Source organism: Scomber japonicus, chromosome 6, assembly GCF_027409825.1.
Source record: "Scomber japonicus isolate fScoJap1 chromosome 6, fScoJap1.pri, whole genome shotgun sequence".
NCBI classification, from domain to species: Eukaryota; Metazoa; Chordata; class Actinopteri; order Scombriformes; family Scombridae; genus Scomber; species Scomber japonicus.
In genome coordinates this window covers 30429489-30454051 of record NC_070583.1, presented here as the reverse complement: position 1 = coordinate 30454051, position 24563 = coordinate 30429489, and the positions used below count along the sequence as shown (strand labels likewise).

At 38.4% G+C, this 24563-nt stretch overlaps 1 protein-coding gene across 1 annotated transcript; it reads right to left on the bottom strand.

Moving 5' to 3' along the window:
- Positions 1-18289: 18289 nt before the first annotated feature.
- On the bottom strand, positions 18290-21373 carry zgc:162730 (uncharacterized protein LOC564559 homolog). The gene is made up of 2 exons (XM_053320896.1): positions 21259-21373; positions 18290-20592 (listed from the first exon to the last, which is right to left on the bottom strand). The coding sequence occupies exons 1-2, from the start codon at positions 21286-21288 to the stop codon at positions 19342-19344; spliced, it is 1281 nt and encodes a 426-aa protein (XP_053176871.1). The 5' UTR covers positions 21289-21373; the 3' UTR covers positions 18290-19341.
- Positions 21374-24563: the final 3190 nt, after the last annotated feature.

The following is a 24563-nucleotide window of genomic DNA, read 5'->3' as shown; positions in this document are numbered from 1 at the left end:
ATCTGTTTGTCCTTGTATGTTAGTAGGACGAGGGTTAAATCAACAGCAGAGACAAGCTGAGCCAGACAGAGAGAAAGGAGTGAGAGAAAGCAGGAAAAAAGAGAGAGAAAGCAGGAAAAAGTGTTACAATTGAATTGAATTGAGTGTCTTTTAAAATTCAAGGGAGCTAAACAAACTATAGCAAGTGAGAGAACAAGAAACAGTAATTTGAACGCTTTGTCCGACTAATCTCAAGCTATTAGAAAGAGTCTTTAATGAACTGAGCAGTCCAAGATAATTGGAACTAATTACTACAAATCTACTTTAGTACAATCTTAGCAGGGGGATTTTTTTCTTAATTCCCTCACACAGCTGGCATGAGGCTGAGACAGGAACCTGATCACTACCATAAAAAGACAGTCTGCACCATGATGTCAGGTGTTTGGATACTAAAGTGCAACCAAATGTAGAATGAGCGTCATGATGAGCTGTGTTGCAACATGTTTATTTATTGATGGTGTTTAGAGAGGAACACAGACGAAATACCACTGCTCTGCTATTCTGCTGTGTAAGACTTTTTCTGTGTAATTCCCCTCGGCACTTTGGCTGTTGGTTCATTGGGTTTGAGCCAGCTGCTAACGAAGAGGAAAAACACAATCTTATGACATCAATTGCAGGTTTGTGATGGCTAAGGTGGAAAAGGAATACTGCATATTTGAGATAGCATATGTACAAGATGTTTTAGTACTGTTTGACACAGTCAGGCATTTCCAACAACTCCCCTGCAGTACACTATAAAACTACTCTACTAGTTTCACTAATAACTCCTTAGATAATTCAAGTGAGATGCACCTGTGATGATGACGAGATCTGTGGATGACTCAGACTGGAAACTTTGGAAAGTTAAGGAAAGTTTGTTAAATCCTTGAAGCCAACATTTTGTTTAAAGTAACAAATTCATCATCAAACTTTAAATAAACTGAATCAAGTATATTAAAAATACTGCATTAAGCTTTCTTTGTGCCAGTGCTGCATGCTACTACAATACTGTAAATTATTTGCAGGATTTCACAAGATCTAACCAACATTTCACAGTAAATTATCACTTCACGTGCTTTAACTGTAATGTTTCACAATATAATATTGTATCCTGAATGTTACTGAGAAATCAATTCAGGTGTGGACGTTACACAGGAAATTGTGTAATCATATAATAAACTGCGAATGTTCGGACTTTGGTTCAGATACAGTGAGTAATGAAATAAGGTTTGTTATCTAACTAATCTGCAGGGATATATAATATACCTGGGAAACCTTTATCAGTTTTGACCAACTACATGTTTTGATGACCCTGTGTTCAATGCTAAATGCTAAATGTGCTGTGTGCCAGTGGTTTCCTGCTATATAAGGTTGCAGCAGTGTTTAGTTTACAAATGCACAAGTTTCCTGTTCAGAAGGATTTGTACTGATTTGTACTGGTTTGTAATTATCATGTTTTTATACTCTTATATTGTGTCTTTCTAGCCTTCTAACTAATCAAAGCACTTTTACACTACAAGCCAAATTCCCCCATTCATACACACACTGATACACACCCTAACCCAGGGGTGTCAAACATGAGGCCCGTGGGCCAGAACCGGCCCGCTGAGGGATCAAATCCGGCCCACTTTCCTTCCTGCCTTCCTTCCTCCCTCCCTCCCTTCCATCTGTCCTTCCTGTCTTCCCTCGTTCCTTCCATCTTTTTAGTGATCCAGCCCACATGAGATCAGATTGGTCTGTATGTGGCCCTTGAATGAAAATGAGTTTGACCCTCTTGCCCTAACCCTAACCCATAGTAGCAAGCTGCCATCAGAAGCAATTTGGGGTTCGGTATCTTGCCCAAGTACACTTCGGTAGTTGACTGGATGACCTACTTTTTCTATTTAGCTGCCATGCTTGACGGCAGGTGAAATAAAACCATTAACTGGAGTTGTCTGATAAAGATACCACGTGTTCAAGTTCTGTGATTGCCTGTGCTGGTTAATTTTTAACCGTGTCCTACTTTGTGTCAACTTGGCATTATTTAGGCAAAACTACAAACTACTGCATATTCTCTTTAAATTGGTATTGTGCTTGAGTACTAGCTAGTTCTCTTAACATACCAGATCATGTTTCCACTGGTGTTTTTCTTGTTGCTAACTGAAAAAGAGAGTTCTATATTCTGCTTATTGTCAACAAATGACATGTTTGGATCCAATGAACTGAACTATTAATAAGTATTGTGTGTGTACTGAAAGTCTGATGTATTTTATTCCCCTGTGACGTAGTCAGACTTAATATTCATGCATAACTTGCATGAGCGAAAACTACTACTTCCTCTTTTAATTTTGTTTACAGGTCCTTCTCAGGCCTGCAGAAGGACAGGCAAAGGTTAAACAGGCAGTATGGAGTACATTCATTATCAAACCTATTTTACTTTTGGTGGATGTCCCTGTAGATATGCTGCAACAGTACATGTTGAACAAAATGACAGGTTTAAAGCTTATATGAGGTTGTGTTGGTGTGTCTTTTCACAATTTAACTGTTCAGCTTTCTTTGATGAACCCTGAATGATCAACTTTCAGTATCTAAACCTCTTAAAGCTCCATTAGGGGATTGTATAGAGACTAAGATGACTCAAAAATGAGCTCATAGCAACAGTCTTGATAAACATTTGAAATGTCATGCCATGAATTCACAACTGTCTGGATCAGGGTTAGGATCACTCCAATCAGCCTTTTGAAATTAGAGGATGTCATTTGATTTAGTGTTTAAAAACTCTTTTATACAGATTGATAGTGAGGCTTAGTGAGCTCTGCATTGTTTCACTGAATGTTTACTGATAGTGAGAGCAACAGGAAACAGGTTGAAGAAACATTTCAAACTATTATTGGTGATATTAGCTGACTCTTCCTTCTTATAAATATACTTTTCTGATGCATATTTATGTCTTTTTAAGCATTTCAGGCTTTATAGGAGATAATATTGTTATTGATTTCCTTCCAGACATGAACAAAGCACACCAGTGCCGAGCATCAGGCCTGAAAGGATAGGTTGACAGTTTTCAAGTCTGTCATAAAACAATACCAACATGTCTTTAGGTGTCTTGAAAATTTATTATGTTTGCTAGGCATAGTCTGGAGGAGATAATAATTTTTGTCTGTGTGTCTGTTTGTGTATCTGTCTGCAGCCAGTCTCGAATACCACTGGACCCATCAGCAAGATTTTTTTGGTGCACATTTATGACTGTATGCTCAAGGGGCCTGCTTTGTTGAAACAGACTTTATACCGACTGATGACTCCGTATCAGTGACAGCAGCAAAAGGCATTTCCAGTAGTTGGCTGGGCTAATAACACACCTGTTGCAGGCAAAATTTTGACCTTTGTCATGACTCAAACCTGACATCCATGCGTAAGTTTGGTCTCATCTTGAACCTTCTGATTAATTCCATTACCCAATGTGCTATGAGCCACTAAAGTCAAATACACAATATGAGAGGAATATAAATTAATGCTTTTTTTTTTTTTTTAGCTTTGCTGCCGTCATGATCGTAAGGTAATTGAGTTAGATTGGTTTTGTATTTCAATGTTTCAAACAGTGAAACAACATTTGGGAGGTAAATCAACCAAGGATGAATTGATCATTATTAATCTTCAAGGTTTTAAGACTTTGAAAGGTCAACTTACCAAAATCATTGCAAATATCTTAAATAGATTTTTGCTTTTGTCTTTATTTGAATCTAACCTTTTATTTTATAGGTTTGTGGTCGATTAAGAGAAGAAAAAAAAACAGGTCAAAGTTTTCAGTGACTGACTTTTTAATCTTTTGGACATTTTTACTGTGAAATCATATTTCACTATAGTAACTACAGCAGCATATTATGATATTACAATCATTTGATGTTAATTTTAATGTAATGTTTCTACAGCAACATGCTACTGTATCAATAATTTGATGGCACAGCAGATTTAAATCATTTTACAATAATTTACTGTGAAAAGTAATGCAGCTAGTATTTAACCATCTTTATTTCTACTTCTACAAAATAATAAGTTGAAATTTTATTTATTATACAGAGCGATAATATCCAATATGAATTTTATGGAATTGTACTGTTCATCTTACGGCCTCAATGAAAAGCAGCACATCAACATTTTAATGTGTGCATTGTACTGTTGGATGAAGTATGAAGCTTATGTGGTCGTGAAAAGGTTAATGCAGGGCAAGTCATGTGTGTGTGGTATTTCTGTGTGTGTATCAGTGTGTTTACATAGTTGTGTGCACATACTCTTCAATATATCCTTATCCAGACAGAAGTAGGACAGCAGGTTTGGCAATGGGGGTTTCTGTTGGGAAGTATGTTTATAACTCCTTCAGATTGATGTGATTTCACTGTAGGAGTGTATTTTACTCCCATCACATTCCGACCTCTATTCATGTCAGCTGTGAAAATGTTTATGTGCATGTACTATACTATAGGCTTCTTACTTTTTTACTTTCTATTCTTTTTACTATTTTGAATTCTGCGTCTATATTATCCGAGACAAGACGTTTTCTGTACACAATGGTACCCAAGTGTCTGTGTGTGTGTAAAAGTGATGCAGTGAACAGTAGCACGGGTGTCAATTTAGGTGTCAGTGTGTGTATGTGTGTGTGTCTCCATGCAACTAAATGTGTGCCAAACTATGATTCCAGGTCTGTATATTCTCACACTGTGCTCATCTAACTGTATCCAGGCAACAGCTCATAATATTGATCAGTGTGTTTGATCCGAGGGATATTGATGGATCTGGACAGTCATATCAAATGACGTCTTCCCCTTTTCATTTATTTATATTTTGGTATCCAGGAAACTTGTAACAAAAACAAATGTCTTTCTGTGTATGCGTGTCTGCCCATGCTCATAGGTGTGTATTCAAGTGTCTTTTTCCTCCCCCCATTGTTTCATCATTGTTACCCATCGATAACAAAGGTTGAGAGGGGTTTGCCTGCGATCGTATGTGTGTAAGTATTTGAGGTTTGCTGCTGTGTGGGAGGGGTCTGCTGCCACCTGTGCCTACTTCCTCCCAGTAGTTTCCATGTCTTGTACAATCATCATGTCTCTTTATAGTCTGTGAATCATGGGGAAATGATGCCACAGTGTGTCCTTAAGAAAAGAAAAGCCCATTCTCTCCAAGAAGAATGACGTAAAAATGTACCTTATGCCATAATAATCAAATTATGTTACTTTTTGGAACTTATGAAATGGATATAACCATATAGGCACATGTGTATGATAATGTTTTTCCAGTATTGGTCATATCATAGTCTTAAAGAGGTCAAAATCACAGACAGATATTCTGAATTTCTGTTCTTATTATGGGATAAGCTCCAAAAACATTGAATACTTCACTTCAACCAATGCAAATAAGATAATTAGGGACATTTTTATAAAATTACAAACACTCCCTGAGTTTACTGTTAAGCTAGTTAACTGAACACGTGTAAAAATGAGTGGGTTGCCCCTTTATGATCAAACTAAGACCTGCTGTCAGTTCTGTAAGATGGCTTTCTTTCTAGCTGCCAAACATATTAGAACATATAACAAGATATTCATCCCATTGCATAAGTTTATAATGCTGCCTGGATGCAGGATTGCCAGTGTGTTACATGTCACATTTAAAAACAATATTAGGAAATATAATAAGCCATGTTTATCATGCTCCACCTAGCATCCACCATACAGTTCAATTTCATCACAAAATATGAGATGCTGTGTTTGAATCTGTGATCTTAGTCTGACTTTCTTATTATCCTTTCCTATTTTTTCCACTTCTTTCTCTTTTGTTAATATCAACTGTTGTCTACATCAAATTATGTTTGAGTTGTGTACTACTCTATTGTCTCTATAAAGCCAGTCAGTTTTTATTAGTTACAAATTTGCCTGAGGGCTTTACGTCTTTGTTCGAATATGGAAAAATCCCTCCTTCAACCTTCAAAGAATGAAAAAACCCCTTCAATGGAAGAAACAAATATAAGAAACCTAAAAAGAGCAACAGAGAAGGGATCCCTCTTCCTCTCCCTCTCCCTTGACAGACAGATGTGCTATTGATGTGTGTACAGCAGAGGACACAAATGACAGAATACAGCACTGAACAGGATGTAGATATACCTGCAACGCCACCTACAATCTAAACACAATGTTAGAGGCTTAACCATCTGTTGCACGGTTGTAAATGATGCTCACTAGACTTCTATGTGGCGATAGGTTGTTTGGGCAAAAGAAATTTAAAGGAGAGAAAATATAATGTTTGATGATTTGTGGTAATACGCAATAGGCAATGTCAAAAAAAATACCACATACATTCACAACTGTTGTTTGGGAGTGTCTAAGATGTGATTCTGTGTCTACTTAGGGATATTCTTGCTAGAGTAATGCAAACATTACATATTGGTGAAAGGATATGTGTTTTTTGTGTGGTGTTTGTGTGTAAACTAGAAAATAAATGAGGTAATTCACCTCTGGGAATAAACCAGCACCAAAATCCCCTCTCAATTTAAAACCATTGTTAACAAATGCTTGTTAGCACTTTTTTTTTTAGGATATTAGCCAAACAGTCTGCCAAGCGTCATCAGATTCACTGCTTCCCTCTTTTTTGTTGTTGCAGCCGTCACCAACATTAAGACGTTATGTAACTTCCCATTCAGTTGACCATGCGGTGTACTTCTGTGCCAGTATGTTTATCTGGTTGTCGTCATGGTAACTTCTTTACCACACTTTTCTTAGTCTATTATTTCTCATGTTATGTCAAAGAAATCCTAGTCTGAAGCTGTAATTGTAATGTTTGGTGTATACTGGAGGAAACATCTCAAAGTGAAGCAAATGAAAAGTGCAATTCAATACTAAACCCTGTATGACGTAACTGTTGAAACAGGAAGTAATGTAATAGTCACAATGCTGTCTGAAAACCTGATCAAATGAGTAGAAACTGTTCAAGTTGAACCCACACATTCTAAATATGGATGAGGAGTGACATTACCCACGGCTGGTTCTCACTGGAGCCAGTTTGAAGGTCTGAGCTTGTGCTTATGGTCAGTGCTGCCTTTCCCGCCTTTCCATTTGGAGCCAGGATCTTCCAAATAAAGAGTGCAAGGTGTTGACTTTCACACTCTGGAAACACGATCCGTAATCCGGGACAGAACAGAAGTAGCCTAAAAGAAACACCAAGCATTACACATGTTGCTAACTTTAGCTACTTTAGCTAAATTATGCTAACATGGCAGGTACACACACACACACACGCACACACACACGGGACAGTAGTAGCCTAAAAGAAACACCAAGCATTACACATGTTGCTAACGTTAGCTACTTTAGCTAAATTATGCTAACATGGCAGGTACACACACACACACACACACACACACACACACACACACGGGACAGTAGTAGTCTAAAAGAAACACCAAGCATTACACATGTTGCTAACGTTAGCTACTTTAGCTAAATTATGCTAACATGGCAGGTACACACACACACAGGACAGAAGTAGCCTAAAAGAAACACCAAGCATTACACATGTTGCTAACGTTAGCTACTTTAGCTAAATTATGCTAACATGTCAGATACACACATTAACAAACCAAACAAAAAACCCCAAATAACAAAAAGGAGTTGAAAATAAGCTATCCAGTTGCACACACTTAGGTCAAACATAAAAATGAAAAAACAGAAAGGTTTCAGGTCTTTTAAACATGGAAACATCTCAGCTCATCTGCTAGTTTGTTCCATTGATCAGAGTAAAGACCAAAGTAAGTAAAACCTTACTTTCCCACTGACCTTAACCTCATGTCATGGTAGCTGCTGCTTTATTTCCACCTGCATAGCTAATGAACAAAGAACAAAGACCCCTAAAATTACACATGTTGCTAACGTTAGCTACTTTAGCTAAATTATGCTAACATGGCAGGTACACACACACACACACACACACACATTGACAAACCAAACTAAAAAACCCCAAAAAACATAAAGGAGTTGAAAATAAGCTATCCAGTTACACACAATTAGGTCAAACATTAAAAAACAGAAAGGTTTCAGGTCTTCTTTTAAACATGGAAACATCTCAGCTCATCTAGTTTGTTCCACTGATCAGAGTAAAGACCACAGTAAGTATAACCTTAAAGTTACTTTCCCACTCACTGGCCTTAACCTCAAGTCATGGTAGCCGCTGCTTTATTTCCACCTGCATAGCTTATGTATATAACAAAGACCCCTAAAATATTCCCCTCATATGACCACGTGTTAACATGTGACTGAGGTTAGACTTTGAAGTATAGTTGAAAGCTAAACTCTCACTTTATATTATATTACTCTTCTTTCTATCTCCTACCATTTTTTTTCCTTTCAGTGATTTGTCCTTCAAGGGAAATATGTTCATATTGTAAGAATGCTAGAAGTATGAATGCTATTATATGTAATAAGGTTTAAACCTACATTGTGCACTCCTGCAATAAAGTATTTAAAAGGAAAAAATGGTAAATAGACACTGAGTTGAGACTGTTTTGTCAAATATATTATGTATTGTATTGGATATGTGTATAGGTGTTCATAGTATTGTATCTTGTTTTGCTCCTGTCCTCTCCTCCTCTCGTCTGTTCTCTTCTCTTTCCCTCTTCTCCCCTCTGCTTTTCTTTTCCATGATGCCTATTTTCATAAGAAGGAATTCTGCTGGTCTCGGCACTGCGCTAGTGTCACTGTGGTATGTATTCCTGGGAGGGCAGCCAAGGCTAAACACACATACTCCATATCTATTCCTTTTCCTTTGAATAACCACACACATACACACCTCTAACCACTTCATTTTCTGTCCACCTGTTTAAACATAGCAATGTGTACATGTGCATATGTGTGTGAGCACTTCCTCACAGAGAGGCCTATTGTCCTCCACACTAAGATGTGTGTGCTGTGTCATGAATTGGCTCAGCAGCCATAAGCCCACTGCTGATTTTAGCCCAAAACTAAAACACTGGACCTAAAATAACATATCCAGTGAAAAGAAGCAGCTAAGCTACAATACTGCTCCCCAAGCAGAGAGGCTTTGGTGTTGTAAGGATCAGAATGTGAATCTGGAAAACTATACATACTGGAAATATTGCCAGGAAAAGGAAAATAGGCCTAAGATCTGCTGCAGGTGACAATTTAGAGAAGAGATATAATTGTAATCATATCGAGAGATAAAATACACTGTTCAACACATGATTAGTAATTCAATAATTCAAAATACTTTATAGTATTGTTTATGCTTTCTGAGTATATGTAGGGGTCCACCTGTGATTTATATGGTTGGAAACAGACATGAAAAATTACCTTTCTCTGTGGAATTGCACAATCTATCCAACTGAGCCAAAATCAGGCAAACTCACAGCCTTTTATGACTCTGTGTGGAGTTGAAAGTATGTTTAATTTAGCTCATAATTTAATTTAGTGAAACCAGTCATCCATATTTTGAGAGGTTTAAAGCTGTATTTGATTTCCTTTGAGAGGAAATGTTTGATCACACTGACATCCAGAGACTGAGCTAAGCTCCTTAGTTGCTAAATGCTCCACTGTGTTCACCAGCTAGTTGCTAACTTTGTCTGTTTGCCATTTTGCTTCTGAGCAGGTAGTGTACATTAGTTTAATCGAAAGTGTTTTTACTAAAAACAGTTGCCCGCTGTGTCTGAAAACACCAGTGATGATGAGAGCTGTGAGAGTAAACAAAAAGTGTGAAACCGAATCAATGAGATGCTGAAATGCTCCATAGAGCTAAGGCAAACTGCAGAGTTGGTGGGTACTCTGCGGGTTTGTTTTGTGCAAGTCTTCATATCATAAACTACCCTTTAAAAATGATTGCAAATGTTAAGAATCATAAATGTTTAAAACTTAAAGGAAAACATGCATTAGGTTTTGAGGACTCTGGTCATGTCTTATGTCCTATAGAGACAAGAGAGTCACTATTACTGACATAAACAGTACTTTAAACATCTGTACAATTGGTGTTAGTCATAGTATCATATTAGTATTGCTATAAAGACTACTACTACCAGCGCTTGACCGTTGCCAGGTGAAAAATACACTTCATTAATATCCTTCATACTACTTAAAACACAGACCTGATGTGATTGTACAGTTTGACACTGAATCCACTTTTCGGAGGCCTCAACCTAAGCTTACGTTTGAAGAAATGTAACCTTTAACACCATAATACGATTTTATTCCGATGCCCAAGTCACACATCTGCTGTTATTAAACACACTAATGCAGCTTATTTTCATAAAAACAGGAAGCGTGAAGTCTAAAAGGGGAAGCATGAGCGAGCGTGAACAGGAAGCGTGCAGAGAACATGTAGGGGCCTATTGTGAAAGATGCATTTTAATAACACAAACAGATGTGAAACTGTCTGAAGGGACTTTCTTCTCTTCTACTTCTTTTATTCTACTGCTCATGTAACCGATCAGAGTTGGTGGTTACAGTTTATAAAAGTCTGACAATTCTGGCAATAAGACACTAAACTAACAATATGATCTATTAAACTTACTCATACCATATGTTGAAATGAAATTTATGGTTGAGAAACCTCCAGTGTGTCATTGCAGGGAGCGCATGCATGACTGAGAAGAAATGTGGAGTAGATGTAAAGCTGAATGAATTTAAATCATGTGGCAACAATAAAGTGTGCAAGCGTTTTCATGATAGCGAGCCTATCAAGATTCAGGTTTGCAAGACGTATTCAGACAGGCAAGCAATGTGTAAAGTACAAGATGGACAGATTTTTTGATGGCGCGGACAATAAAAAGTAGTGACGCTCTTCAACGCATCACTGAAAACCAAAGCGGAGAAAAATATGATGAAGCTTATCTTTCAGATTTACTGACAATCTAGAAGGAGGAGCGTATATCTAAAGACTGAAGCAAGCTGAGAAGAGTTTAGCTTGCATTGTTCACATAAAGGTAAAATAAAACATATTGTTCTTATCGATAAAGTTATTTCATTAAAGACAATTGGATTTGCTTGTTTTGCTCCTGATTTCCTTTTTTTCTGCCTCTTAAGATTTAAAAGAAAACAACTGCCCTGAGAAATGCCATGACATCTAAAAGAGACACTAATTTATCTGTAAATATTGTTGCACTCGTGTCTTGTGTCTGCGGAACAAGCCACGGGTCCGTTTCTGCTTTTCACATGGAATGGTACATACTCATCTAGATTCACTTCTTGTTCTGTAAAACAGAAAGGTCACAGGCAGTTAGATACTCTTTGTGGAGGTAGCACATCTTATAGTATTTCATGTTGGCAATCATTTATTTCTTACCGATTCACTCAAAATCAACGATATTGGTAATAATGTGTGATGATTCTGCAAGTATGACAAACACTCTTCATATCTGAGGTATATCTAAAAGAGTAAAGGAAATTTTAAGATGAAAAAAAAAACATTTGGACACTTAATGACTGGTGTTGATTTAGGAATAGAGCACCTTGTACCTGCTGTACCAAATCAGACCATCCGATGAAAGTAAAAGTTGAGAGAGGAAGAGTGAAGTGAAAGGAAAAGAGAAGTGGACAGTGGGCAGTTGAGAGGGGGTGTTTAAGGGAATTTTTCAGCCTTCTCCCTTGTAGCGCCTACTCACTTCTCTCCGCCTTCCTCCATTCCCCCCCCGCCCAACTTTTTCTGTCTCCTCCTCCTCTTCCTTGTGTTTGCGTCACAGCACATGGGCTGGTGCAGGAGTGAAGAAAAAGAGGGCAGGAGAGGGAGCCGATCGAGCCAAGGAATGTGGTAGAGAGAGAGAACATGGCTATAAAAGGATAGCACTTCCACTCTGTTGCTGTGATGTCACCACTCAAATATTTCTTCCTTCCTCCCCTTCCAAGTCTGACTTACTGACACTGCTATTTCTCCTTAATTTCTTTGGCTCCTTAGTTTCTTTTAGGTCCTCCTCCCCTTTCTTGCAAAATTAGTTGGTAAGTGTAGTTAAGCAGTAAGGGGACTGTTTGTTATGGTGCGTACAGGGAATAAACACATAAATCTTTATGCACGGCAGGTCACGGCCTGGTATTTCATTTATGAACAAGGCATGATCTACAACAATCTACTTAGCTGTGTGTTTTTACTACACAGAAGTAGGTTAGTAGCTTAGTCATCCCCTATATCCAAGTGAGTGATACTATAATGTAGTCATGCTTGAGTCATTTATGAGGTTGTCACCACTGTTATCATTAAAATATAGGTTTCCGTGTTTGGTTTCTGTGTACTCTGTGATAATTTAGTTTAAAAATTGACACAGAATAAACAAAAATAGTTGATCATATACTCAGAAAGTCAGCATCTGGTTGTCAAAATGAGTGCAAGTACAAATAGATTAGCAAAGGTTAGCCACGCCTGAGCAATGCTAGTAGATAAGAGCCAGAGGCCAGTGGCTTTTCGTTGGAAATGTTCCTGAATATGCATAATATATATATTTGTGTCTACTGTATATAATATATTTTGAAGGAGCTCTTCAATTATTCTGATGTTACTTTTATCCACAACTTTAAAACCAATGCTGTGTCCCATTTATTTGTTTTCGCACTTGTTTTCGCCCTCCCTTCTGATACACACGTGAAGGTGAATCATTACAGTGACTCAAGAAGTTAGTCATTACCAGCGCTTAGCGTCAGGGGAAACCCAACATATCTTGAACAGTAGAGGGCAGTAATATAACATTAAAGTGGATGGAAACTGCTAACTAAAAGACCCCTGTTTGGTCTGGTTTCACCCATTTCTAGTCATATATGGGTTACATTTCTTTTAGTTGTTAGTTGTGTTATTGAATACTGTTTATAGAGGTCGCTCCAAACTCTGAAATAAAGTTGATGTTTCAGGGAGAGTATTGTGAAAAGTTCAAATGACAATTTCTAAGTATTTTAAGGTACATTAACCCTTTGAATTTTGGTCTTTTCCCAGAAAAAAATGTAGTTCTTTCCAATGACCTAGTTAGCAAAAGAGAGAAGTTACATAAGGTACTTCGTCATTCTCTGAATGGTTGACGAAGGTTTGGGGTTGAACGATTACTCAACCATAATGCTTAATCTGCAGGTTACGACAGAAAGAGAGGGAGGGAGGGAGGGAGGGAGGGTTTCTTTAGGAGCTGTGAAAAAAAAATCAAGGCTGAAACCTGACTGTGATGAAGCACACCACACACAGGCATGCACAGCACATTTTGCAGGTAGGAATGTGACTGTGCATGTTGTTTCTGGACGCTCAACCCAGTCCTGGTTGCTGAATGCCTTGGGCTGAAAACTTTCAACAGAACTGGCCCGACCAGCAGCAAAGTTGAAACAGACTCCTGACAGAAACTCTTCCTATCACCTAGTGACAAAAAACAATGCTCTTCACCAGTTAAATAACTTCCCCTGATGACCTGTTGAAGTGTCACCTCTTTTAATCTTCTTTTTCTTAATCCCCCATGTCCAGGGATTAAATTGGGATTTCTTATGTGTGTGTGGGGGGACTCTGTGGTTGCCATGGGTTCATGTACGTGTGCATAGACTATGAAATCTGATTGATATCATTTGTCAAACTGTAAATAAAATAGTACAAGGTGAGACAACCCTCTGCTCTGAACACCAAAATGCTAATCAAAGTCATTCTAGATACTGTTGGCAGTGTGCAAAACTACAGCTGACAACAATAAAAGCTTTCTGTAAGTGCACTCTCCTGTGTATCTGTATCAAATATAGGAATGGTATTGCTAGCCAGTAATATGAATTGAACAGTGAGGATATTCAGCCCGGTTAGCTTGCCATTCTCAGGCAGCCAGATCCTCTTCCTTCTCTGACAATGTTTACGGTGGAAGTACATGGAGTCCATTGTGCCTGGATGTCCTGTATGCTCACAGAACAAGCCTACCTCAAAGTTCAAACAAATCATTATGGGTAGAGTATGATCATTACACCTTGTCCATGCTCTGTTACTGGTCTCTCTCCATGTCAGTGTTCCCAGGGCTATCAGCCTTCTCTGTTTCCTCAGCAGGAACATGAGGACAATGTTCTATCTGTACAAACCTTAATCTGTCATTGTCAACACACCTGACCCATGCCACTCTACTTCAGACCACTGACCACTACTGGAGGTCAGCCAACCGTCATTGCACCCTTGCCCCTGCCTGAACTCTGGGGCATAAGGTTTAGCTGCCAGAAAGCTGGCCCCATGCTCCCATGCTTATGTAGGTCCTTTCCCCATATCAAATATTATTAACCCAGCAGTTGTTTGTCTGTGCCTTTTGTGGTCTCACCACATCCACCCCACCAATCATGTCTCTTGAGTCAAGCCACTTAATGAGAGCCTGCTTCAGCTGCAGCTCATTCCCTCATTAGTCTCTCTGTATACCAATCCATATCCATTACTTCCTTGCCAAACTGTCTTTTGCATTAGGTTAATCTTTTCAGCACTTACTCTAAGATTCCTTACCTTCCCATCTGAACTCCAGCTTGATCCCCTAGATCCTGCGTCTTTGCCTGATGCCTGCAGGTTTAGTTTGTCTTCTCTGATCTGATTGATCTCCTGGTCAGGCCTTTGTCTGTTTACTGGAATTAAACATTGTGGACTTTGAGTTCTTACCTGATTTCTGTGTGGGGTTCGTGCCCCGCTCTGAGTCAGTGAGCATTAAATAAATAGTTAATTACTACTCATTATGATGTCTCCTTAGAGCAAACATTCTAGTATTCTGCCATTTACTTTTCTATTAGTGGGTATCTCTGTATCTCTGTTCTCATCTTTAGACTACATACTATACAATCACTTTAATAGATCTCCACCCAGCTTTGAACTTTATCTCTAAGGTGTGTGTGTGTGTGTACGTGTGTTATGTGTACAGGACTCGGGATCAAGTGACATAGAGTTTTGACACCAGCAGCTTTGTGGTTGATCATTAACGGACGGTTGCACAGAGTGTGTTTGTAATGGTAGGCCGTGAGTTACAAAAATGAGCCAGTTCACTAGAGTAACACACATTTAAAGCTTTTCCATAATGTCCCACTGATTGGTTGAGGGATTGCCCATGTGTAATGTACTTAATATTTATATAATAAATGAAGAGTAGACAGTTTTGGCAGAGAATTTTGAATCATTTGGTGATGTTTCACTCCTACTTTTGCATCATTTTACCAGGTAATAGCAGTACAGTTTTGTGAACTTTAACCAGCCTGATCTTATAGAGGCTGGGAAGTTAATATTTGTGAACATACAAACACACTGGTCCTTTCTTTTTGTCTTTGCTGTTTACACTTTGTGGTCATTGTCCATTGTCATAGCAACACATCCTGTCATTAGTCCAAAGGGGAACAAGGTTGATGTTGTTTTTAACTTAGTAAAGACAATGCACTGTACAAGCCATAGCTGAGATTCAGTCAGTGTCTAAATGTATGTTGTTTGGATTTGAAATCATATTTATTGAGGTTGATACTTAAGCTGTATTTTAATTGCATGGAAAAGTAACACAGGCACAGCTTTACTAATGTCATTACAGCGCTGATACGGCTTAGTTTTGAGCTCAACAGGCATTTTCTGTTTGTCAAATGTGGGCTGGCATGGTGCAAGTTGTGATAAAGGTCTTAACCAAACATTATTCTTGCATGACCATGAAACGTCAGCAAAAATGCCACTTTGAAAAATTTTGTGATCACGAGTCATGCAGATGTGGTCAAACATGCATCCACGTGGACTGACACTTAACTCATTAATCATCATTATTAGTCGATCACATGCCATAAATAATGATGAAACAGAACGCCTGGTGCATAGGAGAGTAGTTGAAGTATCATTTTATGTTTGATAATACCTCTCTTATGTACTTATTGGGATTTCTCCTCATTTTTGTGAATACTTTTGTTGAACTTCGCTTTTCAGTGCAATACAAGTGTCACATATCCAATGACACACACACCAAGTGTTGGTGGGCTAACGTGTTCTCACCACGAACAAAACCACACTACAGTTTCCAGGGACACAGACTGTGAGACTTTTCCTTTCAGGCGGTCTTGCTGCAGTTGTTTCAGGGTTTCAGTGCCAGTTGAAATGAGCCAGACTCAATGGGAAAACATGTAGAGTTTATTTGAATTGAACCAAACAGTTGAGGTGTAAAACCAGGTTTTTTTTGTAATGTACTTATGATGCTATGAATAAGAGAGATTGATATAACTCTCTAGGAACCAGCCACAACATTGCAATTTAAATAAACCCCCCCCCCCCCCCCCCCCCCCCCCCCGGCCGCCTTCCCTGCACATTTCTTAGGCATTAAACCTCTTACAAAATCAGTCACCACACCACATGTTCCTTGGAAATATGACTTTCAAAAAGAATTCTCACAGACTCTCAAAGCAGCCTCCAGGCTTGGCAAAGTGACTTTAAAATGTCCGTTGTTGAGTATCGGCTGCTTCAAATTGGCTTAAAATCGAAATTGTGGTATTCCACTTCACAATAGTATAAACAGCAAGAGATTATTTATTCTTCTACATTGTTTTAACCTCTGAGTCAGATGTATAAAATCTCTCAAACATTTTCAGATACTGTTTTAAATATGATTGCTTTAAGTGTTTTTCCTTACTTTTTCTACATTTCACAAAAATCAAGTGCTTTAACAGTGTGACGGGTGGTGGCCTGTTGCTCAACACACAAGAGCACACTGGGAGTATAAAGTGGAAATTGCAACAGGGTATTTTCACGAACTTCTGCTTAACTTGCCTTACACAATCCAAGGTCTGCGATAGTTAAGTAGATTAGACTCTGAACATTGGATATTCCGCAGAGAGGAAGCACAGATGATCAATCAAACTGGTTGAAAGCAGCTGAATATTTCCAGGGAAACAGAGAGAGAGAGAGAGAGAGAGCCTTTAGGCCGATAACCGTCTCCATATGGTCGAGAGAGAAAAATATCTAAATCGTTTAAACAAAATACATCATCATGCCAAAGTTAAATCATATTTTAAAGACTTTCTAAATGACTGATTCAAACTTAATGTAATCAATATTCTGCAGAAGCCCTTTTGGTATTGATTACAGCTGTGAATCTTGGATTACACAACAGTTTAATAGATTTGGATTTGATGGGATTCCCCCCCCATTCTTCCTCACTTAGGTTATTTTCAGGTGTGAGTATTGATATTACTATTCATTTTTAATAGTATATGTATGGATTCCTTGCAGAGATAGTGTTTTAACTTTTAACAGATACATTTCAGTATAGGATGCAGGGATGCTGTTTAACAAGGATGCATCATTTAGACCAAACATCTTGATCTAATATAATGCCATGACATTCTGTAATTATGTACTTGGATTATCGTCCTCTCCCTAATGATGGTCCTTTGATCCACCTGATGAAGAAAGTGGGGAATTTCCATATTTATAGATTTCTCAATAATTGAACCTGCTTGTATAACAAGGTGTTGGACATGATGTTTAGTCAGAGGAGTTGAGTCATACACATACAACTGTATTTGTAGTAAATGTGTGGCCTATTATTATCATTGCATTATTAGGCCTTAACTTCCCCTAACTCAGCATTTGGTTTTTTATCTGTGATTGAAAAGCAGTGTGTACGTGCAGCTGTGTGTGAGATGATCTCGATGCTGTTCCCTGTACTGTATACACAACAACCACACTGTAGGCCACAAAACACTACAGGAGAGAGAAACAGACCAGGACAGAGACTTATATATTCCACTTTGATAGTATTTTCTTCTTCTTGTTCTGTTTATCGGATGAGAATAGAATAATATAGAGGACATAATGGAACAGAATAGAATAGGTATATGTATGGAGAAGTGAAGAAGAGGAACAAAGGGACCTAGGATACAATAATAAAATGTTTATTATGGTGTTCTGAATTCACAGCTATTAGGCCGAAGTCAAGTAAGTTATAGTGCAATAATTAATAATCACATCACTAACTAAATAGTGTTGTTAGATTTTGTTAAAGAACCTTGAACATATTCCTTGAGAGTCTGAAAAGTCTTATTTTTCTTGGAGCAGTCTCTGTTTACAACATATGGCATTATTGTTGACTGTATCAACACATCAATTAAATTGCATGTTGGTCTGAAAAACCTAACCCTAACCGTACTATGATATTAAATCTGTCACAAATCTCTAAAAGCACTATGAGTGATTGCTAAACTGTGTGAGTTACTGTAAATTATAATGAGTGTTTTTGTATAGACTGTGGTGTGACTCTTACTCAGAGGGCATCATTAATCCTGACTGCAACAACAAATCAGTAAAAGAAAAAGCTGGATCCATTCATTTCTTTTTTTTCAGAAATTTATTTTGTCCCTTTCAGACGATTAAAAATATAAGATTCTCTTTTTTTTTTTTTTTTTTTTACTGTTTTGCCTCACATTAGTATTTCACAGACATAGGAATTTGTATAAATAGTACAAAACAAACTTTTTTTTTTCCTTACAACACAAATAAATATAATAATAAATATATTCGTTTAAGTTAAAGAACATGAAGCAATGACCAAAAGGAATACTGCGGTGTCAAATCCCTGAACCAGGCTGTTAAACAAACGGGACAATAAAAATATGGGGTGCAATTTACAAACCAGTAAAGATTACAGAATGTTAAAGTGGGTCAGTTATCAGATCGAAACTCACTGACATACATTTTTATACATTTATCTATTAGCACACTTTGATCTTTCAACATTCTGCAACTTATATTTGTTAGCCCCCCAAGTCTCAGAAAAAAATGACATACACACTCACACACATGCATATATACACACATGCACACGCACACACACACACACATACACACACACACACACACACACACGCACAAAAGAGTGATGTATGAAGCTTTGGTTGAATGCTACTGGGAGAGTTGACAGTTTCTCCCATTGGAATTAGCTGTAAAGTGCATTTCACAAATAAAATGGCATCAGTGACACATGTCAAGTCTCACTGATTAAGGCTACAGAAACAAACATACTGTTTATGGCACTGAGGGTGAATAGCCTGTGAAACAGGGAGAATATTTAAGGCACAGGAATGAATGATCACTATTGATAAGCCATTTTGATCTCTTTTCGACGACCACTAATAGAAGGTCTAATTGGCTACACAGTATTTTAAGTATAAAAATATAGACTGCTAACATTTGGGTACTAAAGTAAAATCATCTCAGCATGTGTAGTTTGTAAAGAGATTCCACTCTTTACAAACTTTAAGTGTTACTGTGTCATCAGAAGGTGACTAAAAAGTTCTTGTTTCTTGAAGACAGTTCACACAGAAAAGACATTATTATTAACCAGTCCATTATCTTCTGTTGTTTCCCTTTGGATTAGTCAGACAGGGACAGACGCTCAAACACGGTGAGCCTCTTGGTGGCAGAGCCGTCAAAAGTTGGAGACTCAGTGCCACTGGATCCTCCGCTGCTGCTGCTGTAGCTGTCCTCCAGGGAGTCTTCAGAGGAGAAACGCTGGAGACCAGAAGGCTTTGTGAATCCTCCGTGGCCTCCGGGAAACGCACACAGCATGCTGCTGTCCTGGTGGTGCCCGTCTTCTGTGCTGGTCAAGACTCTGCTGTTGTTACTGTTTACAGCAGAAAGGTTATTTCCATGGCCACACACACAGCGTGAGGTCTTTGGCTCCAGGATGAGAGGAATGTTGTGGATGTCTCCGGTGCTGGCACGACTCTGCTGCTGGCTGCCAAACTTGAATGCTTTTTCTTCCCACAGGTCACCAAAAACTGGGGAGAGGAGGTCTGCGGGAGGTGGAGAAACGGAGGGAGCACGACTGAACCCCAGGTTAGGATCATTAAAGGATGAAGGAAATGATGGAGGAGGTGAGCTGCGTGAACCCAGGAAACCGGCAAAGCTGACACTCTGGCGGAGCTGGTGGCGTGGATTCTGACCACTGGTTGCTGTGGCACTCATCTGCCGCTCATTCTGAAATTTAGCAGATAGTGGACCTCTGCTGATTTTGGCCTCGTGGATGAAGTGGCAGCGTGAACCATAAGGGCAGTACCCAAAGTTATAAAAGGTTCTGCAGGGCTCTGTTTTGTACTTAGGGTGGCGGTAAAGTCCACGCAGCTCTGCCTCACCATGGGCAAACTGGCACTTATTGCCATACTTGCAGCTACCAGTTTCCTGGAAGCCACGGCACAGTTCAGTCTTGTAACGGTTAGAGGAGAGCAGAGGTGGGAGCTGGGGTGGGAGGTTGGATGTGGGAGGGAAGCCAGGTGGGGGAGCCACAGTAGTAGCTGTAGGTGAGGAAAAGGCCTCCAGGTTCTTGAGCTGCTCAAAAGAGGAGAGCAAGGTGCTGGTGGACTCAGTTAGGCTCATGGAGCGGTCAGGCCTGAACGACAGCTGTTTAGGTTTGGAGACAGGAGCCTGACCCCAGATGTTGGAAGGCCAGAAAGGGCTGCCGCTGTCATCGTTAACATGCTCGGTGCTCAAGCTGTGGCTTGAGGAGAGGGGGGGGGACTGGGCAGAGTAGTAGGAGGCTGACCGATTCACCCGACTCTGCCCTGGGACTTTGAGTTGAGACTGTGACAGGAACAAGCCGTCATCCAGGTCCAGGGTTGAGAAGTTCTGTTACAGAAGATTTAAATGATTAATACACATATATTATTCACTTCAAAGAAATACATGTTGAATATTTATACTTTTCGATCGCACTTTCTATAGCAAATACATTTCAAGTTCGTCTTTTCAAAATAAAATACTAATATACGAGTATACGTTCACATTTAAAAACATTTCTTAAAAAATAAATCACATTTTTTGAATGCTTGCATACAAAAAAAAGTCAAAACAGCCTTTAAGAAAAAAAAACAGCACTAGAAGTTATATAACTTTTATCTTCTATTTACGTACAATCTAAACGAAAATACAGATTAAATGTACATAATCGAGCCTGTTTTGTTTTTCTCATGCATTATTCAGACACTGGTGGAAGATTGGAATTCAAGAAACAAACAACTCAGCACTGACTGTCTCCCTGATCTCGTTATCTCTTTAAACTCAATAAGTCCTCTGAGGCGAAATCTCTGCTCAACTCAAGGATTTTACTGTCAAATTAGTGAATCGCACAGGAACAAAAAATGAGAAGGGAATAAACAAACAAACAAATAAACACTCTGGCAGAAGTTATAGAAGAGATAATCCACAACAACATTTAACACGCCCTATTCCTCTTTCTATTTTTCTAATTTTTTTTTTTTTTTTCCAAAACAACATTATGAATCCATGACTCACCTTTGTCAAGATGTCAAGCATTTCGGACATGCTGTACCCCTTTGTACAAAAAAGAAAAAAAGGTTCAGCTCGGATCCACAGCTCAGTGTTTGATACCTGTGTCCAGAGAGTAGTTGAGTAGAATAAGTCAACCACTGCTGTTCGTTGAGTTTTATAGATTTTTTTTTAAGCTCCTCCCCAGAAGAGGTTTTCCACTCGCTATGTTCCCGGATGACCCTGCCTTCATCTCAAGTTTCGTGGTGACCTCACACAGATGGGCGTAGTAAAGAAAAAAAACAAAAAAAACACACACAGACACACACACACACACACACACACACACACACACACACACATACACACACACACACACACACACAGAAAAAGAAAAAAACAGAAAGACAAGAAAGAATACTGTGTATTTATAGCTTCCAGTGAAATGTTTCAGTTTCATAGACACGTGAAAGCAAAGTGGCTTATTTACAAAAGCCCTCATGCATACTATCCATTTAGGCCTATTACTTGTTTTTCCTTTTCTCATTCTGTATGTTTACTCCTTTACTATGAATGATGAGAGCTTTTCTGCAAAGTGGTAAATCATTTCAGCTCTGTGAAATTTTTCAGGATCTAAAGCACCCAGATGTGAAGTGACAAAAAGAAGGCTGTTTTGTTAAGAGCTTGTACACTGATCCTTTTCATCCCACATAACAAGTGAGGAAGGGATTTTCTGCCTATATACATGAACACGTAATCATATGTTTACAGTATATACATTGCTATGACTAATGGTAGGTTTCAGGAAGCATTAGAAATCATATTGTCCCCGATCACAGACATTGTATGGTTTTCTGAGTGTGTGTTTTTTTTGCCCACAGAGGAAAGGATGTATTACTGTACATTGTTGCTTACCAGAATACATATGGTTGCATTTCCCCTTACTTTAGTTTCTGTTGTGATTCTGATATGAACAGATTTAATATATTCTACCACAGCACAATTACTGATAAGTAGATGGGACCTAACACTGGACTCTCACCTGCCATTTGTATTCATCTTTTTTTTAAATTCAGCCCTGTGGTCAGTTACCATGACACTAACACCCTCATCACCCTTTTTAACTGTATGACCCACAACTGGAACAAGGCACAAGTCATTCTTATTATTCAATGGTCAAATTAATCTCATAAATAAAACTGAAACTGTGCACCCCCCCATATAAAATTAACCATACTGCTTATAATTGCTTTATTATCTGAGCAAAATTGCTACACTGACTCTTTTTATTTTTCCCATACCTTCACTGCTGTGTGCATTGATGCTTGATTGATTACGGCAGGCGGACGCTTAAAGACAGCACAATAAGCAGATTTGTGTGATAAGAAACTAAGATAAAGGGGAAATGACAGTGAGAGTGACGAAAGAAGATTAAGAAAAAAAGAGTCCCTCCGACCCAGTGAAACCTTAATAATTTACCAATGGACAAATAAAGTGTATATCAACAGTATCTGCTGTTGTGCTGATATCAGCAAATAAGTGGTCAGTCCTGACGCTGCTGTCTCTTCTTGTGTCACTCACTCACATGAGTCATGATTGATGCTGGTAATTACAACACGAACCTTCTAATAAATGTTGTGCAAATGTAGAAAAGTTACTGACATGTTTATTACAAAATAGTGACGTGTGACAACTGTAAACAGAGACAGAAAGGACACAACCAGAAAAAAAAATCGCCAGCTGTCAACTTTCAGCCAAGATTCTCAGACAGAAATGTATAGAAATGTGCTCTGTAGTTAGCTCATAAATAAATAGTTTGCCTTGATATTTTAAAGTGTAACAAAATTATTAGTTTAGTTTAGTTATTTGACTTATTATGCAACGTAGGTGCTGAATTTTGCGTTAAGTCCTGTCAATGTGATCAGTCATTTTGACAGTAAAACCAAATGACGCATAGAAATGAAGATGATTGACAAATGTTGAGGAGAGGAGGAATTCTGAGAAAAAAGTCAGAATTCCACTCAGAATTCCACTCTGACTTTAAAGTCAAAATTCTGAGAAAAAAGTCAGAACTCACTTTTTTTCTCCACAGTGGCCCTAATCCTCTTCCGTACAACATTTGTCAATCATCTTCATTTCTTGCTTGAAGTCCAGTCAATGTGATCAGTCATGTTGACAGTAAAACCAAATGACGCATAGAAATGAAGATGATTGACAAATGTTGTATGGAAGAGGATTAGGGCCACTGTGGGGAGCCAAAGTGAGTTCTGACTTTTTTCTCAGAATTCTGACTTTAAACTCAGAATTCGACTCAGAATTCCGCTCTGACTTTAAAGGCAGAGCAGAATTCTAACTTTTTTCTCAGAATTCTGAGTTTAAAGTCAGAATTCTGAGTTTAAAGTCAGAATTCTGAGTTTAAAGTCAGAATTCTGACTTTAAACTCAGAATTCCGCTCTGACTTTAAACTCAGAATTCTAACTTTTTTCTCAGAATTCTGACTTCAAAGGCAGAGCGGAATTCTGACTTTAAACTCAGAATTCTGACTTTAAACTCAGACTTCCGAGTTTAAAGTCAGAATTCTAAGAAAAAAGTCAGAACTCCCTTTTGTTTCTCCACAGTGGCCCTAATCCTCTTCTGTAATGTTGCAATCTTGAAGAGGGGAAAAATATGTAATCAATCTTTTTAGTTTTAACTCCGCACTGTGGTCGGTTAACACCATGATAATACTTAGGATGTTTTGATGGAAGATTTACACCCACATCACCCTTTTTAACTGGATGACTCATAACTGAAACAAGGCACAAGTCATTCTCATTATTCAATGGTCAAATTAATCTCATAAGCAAAAAGAGGGGGCAGCAGTCAACCTTCAGCCCAAAATCTACATCCACAAAGATTCTTAAATGCATAGAAACATGCTCTGTAGTTATAGCTCATGAATAAATAGTTTGCCTTGATATTTTAAAGTGAAACACTTATTATGCAACATAGACGCTGAATTTTGCTTTAGGTCCTGTCAATGGGATCACTCATTTTGACCGTAAAAACCAAATGACGCAAATGAATCAAGATGATTGACTGATATGTTGCAATCTTGAAGAGGGGAAAATTTGGTTCTCAAGTATTCAAATCCTTCAGTAAAAGTATCAATACCATAATTAAAGAGTATGATCTGTACCTGCTCTGTGTGAAAAGTACCTCAAGATAACTTTTGTTGTGTGTTGGTACTATACAAATAAATATTGATAGATAAATCTTTTATAAAAGTAAGTATTAGGAAGATGTTCTATCACCCAAGCAGTAGTTTGTTAAGTGTTAAATGATTTATTATA

Coding starts and splice junctions, on each gene's coding strand:
- zgc:162730 (XM_053320896.1), bottom strand. CDS start 21,288: ATGTCCGAAATGCTTGACATCTTGACAAAG. Junction 20,593..21,258: donor TGCTTGACATCTTGACAAAG/GTGAGTCATGGA, acceptor CTTCTGTAACAG/AACTTCTCAACCCTGGACCT.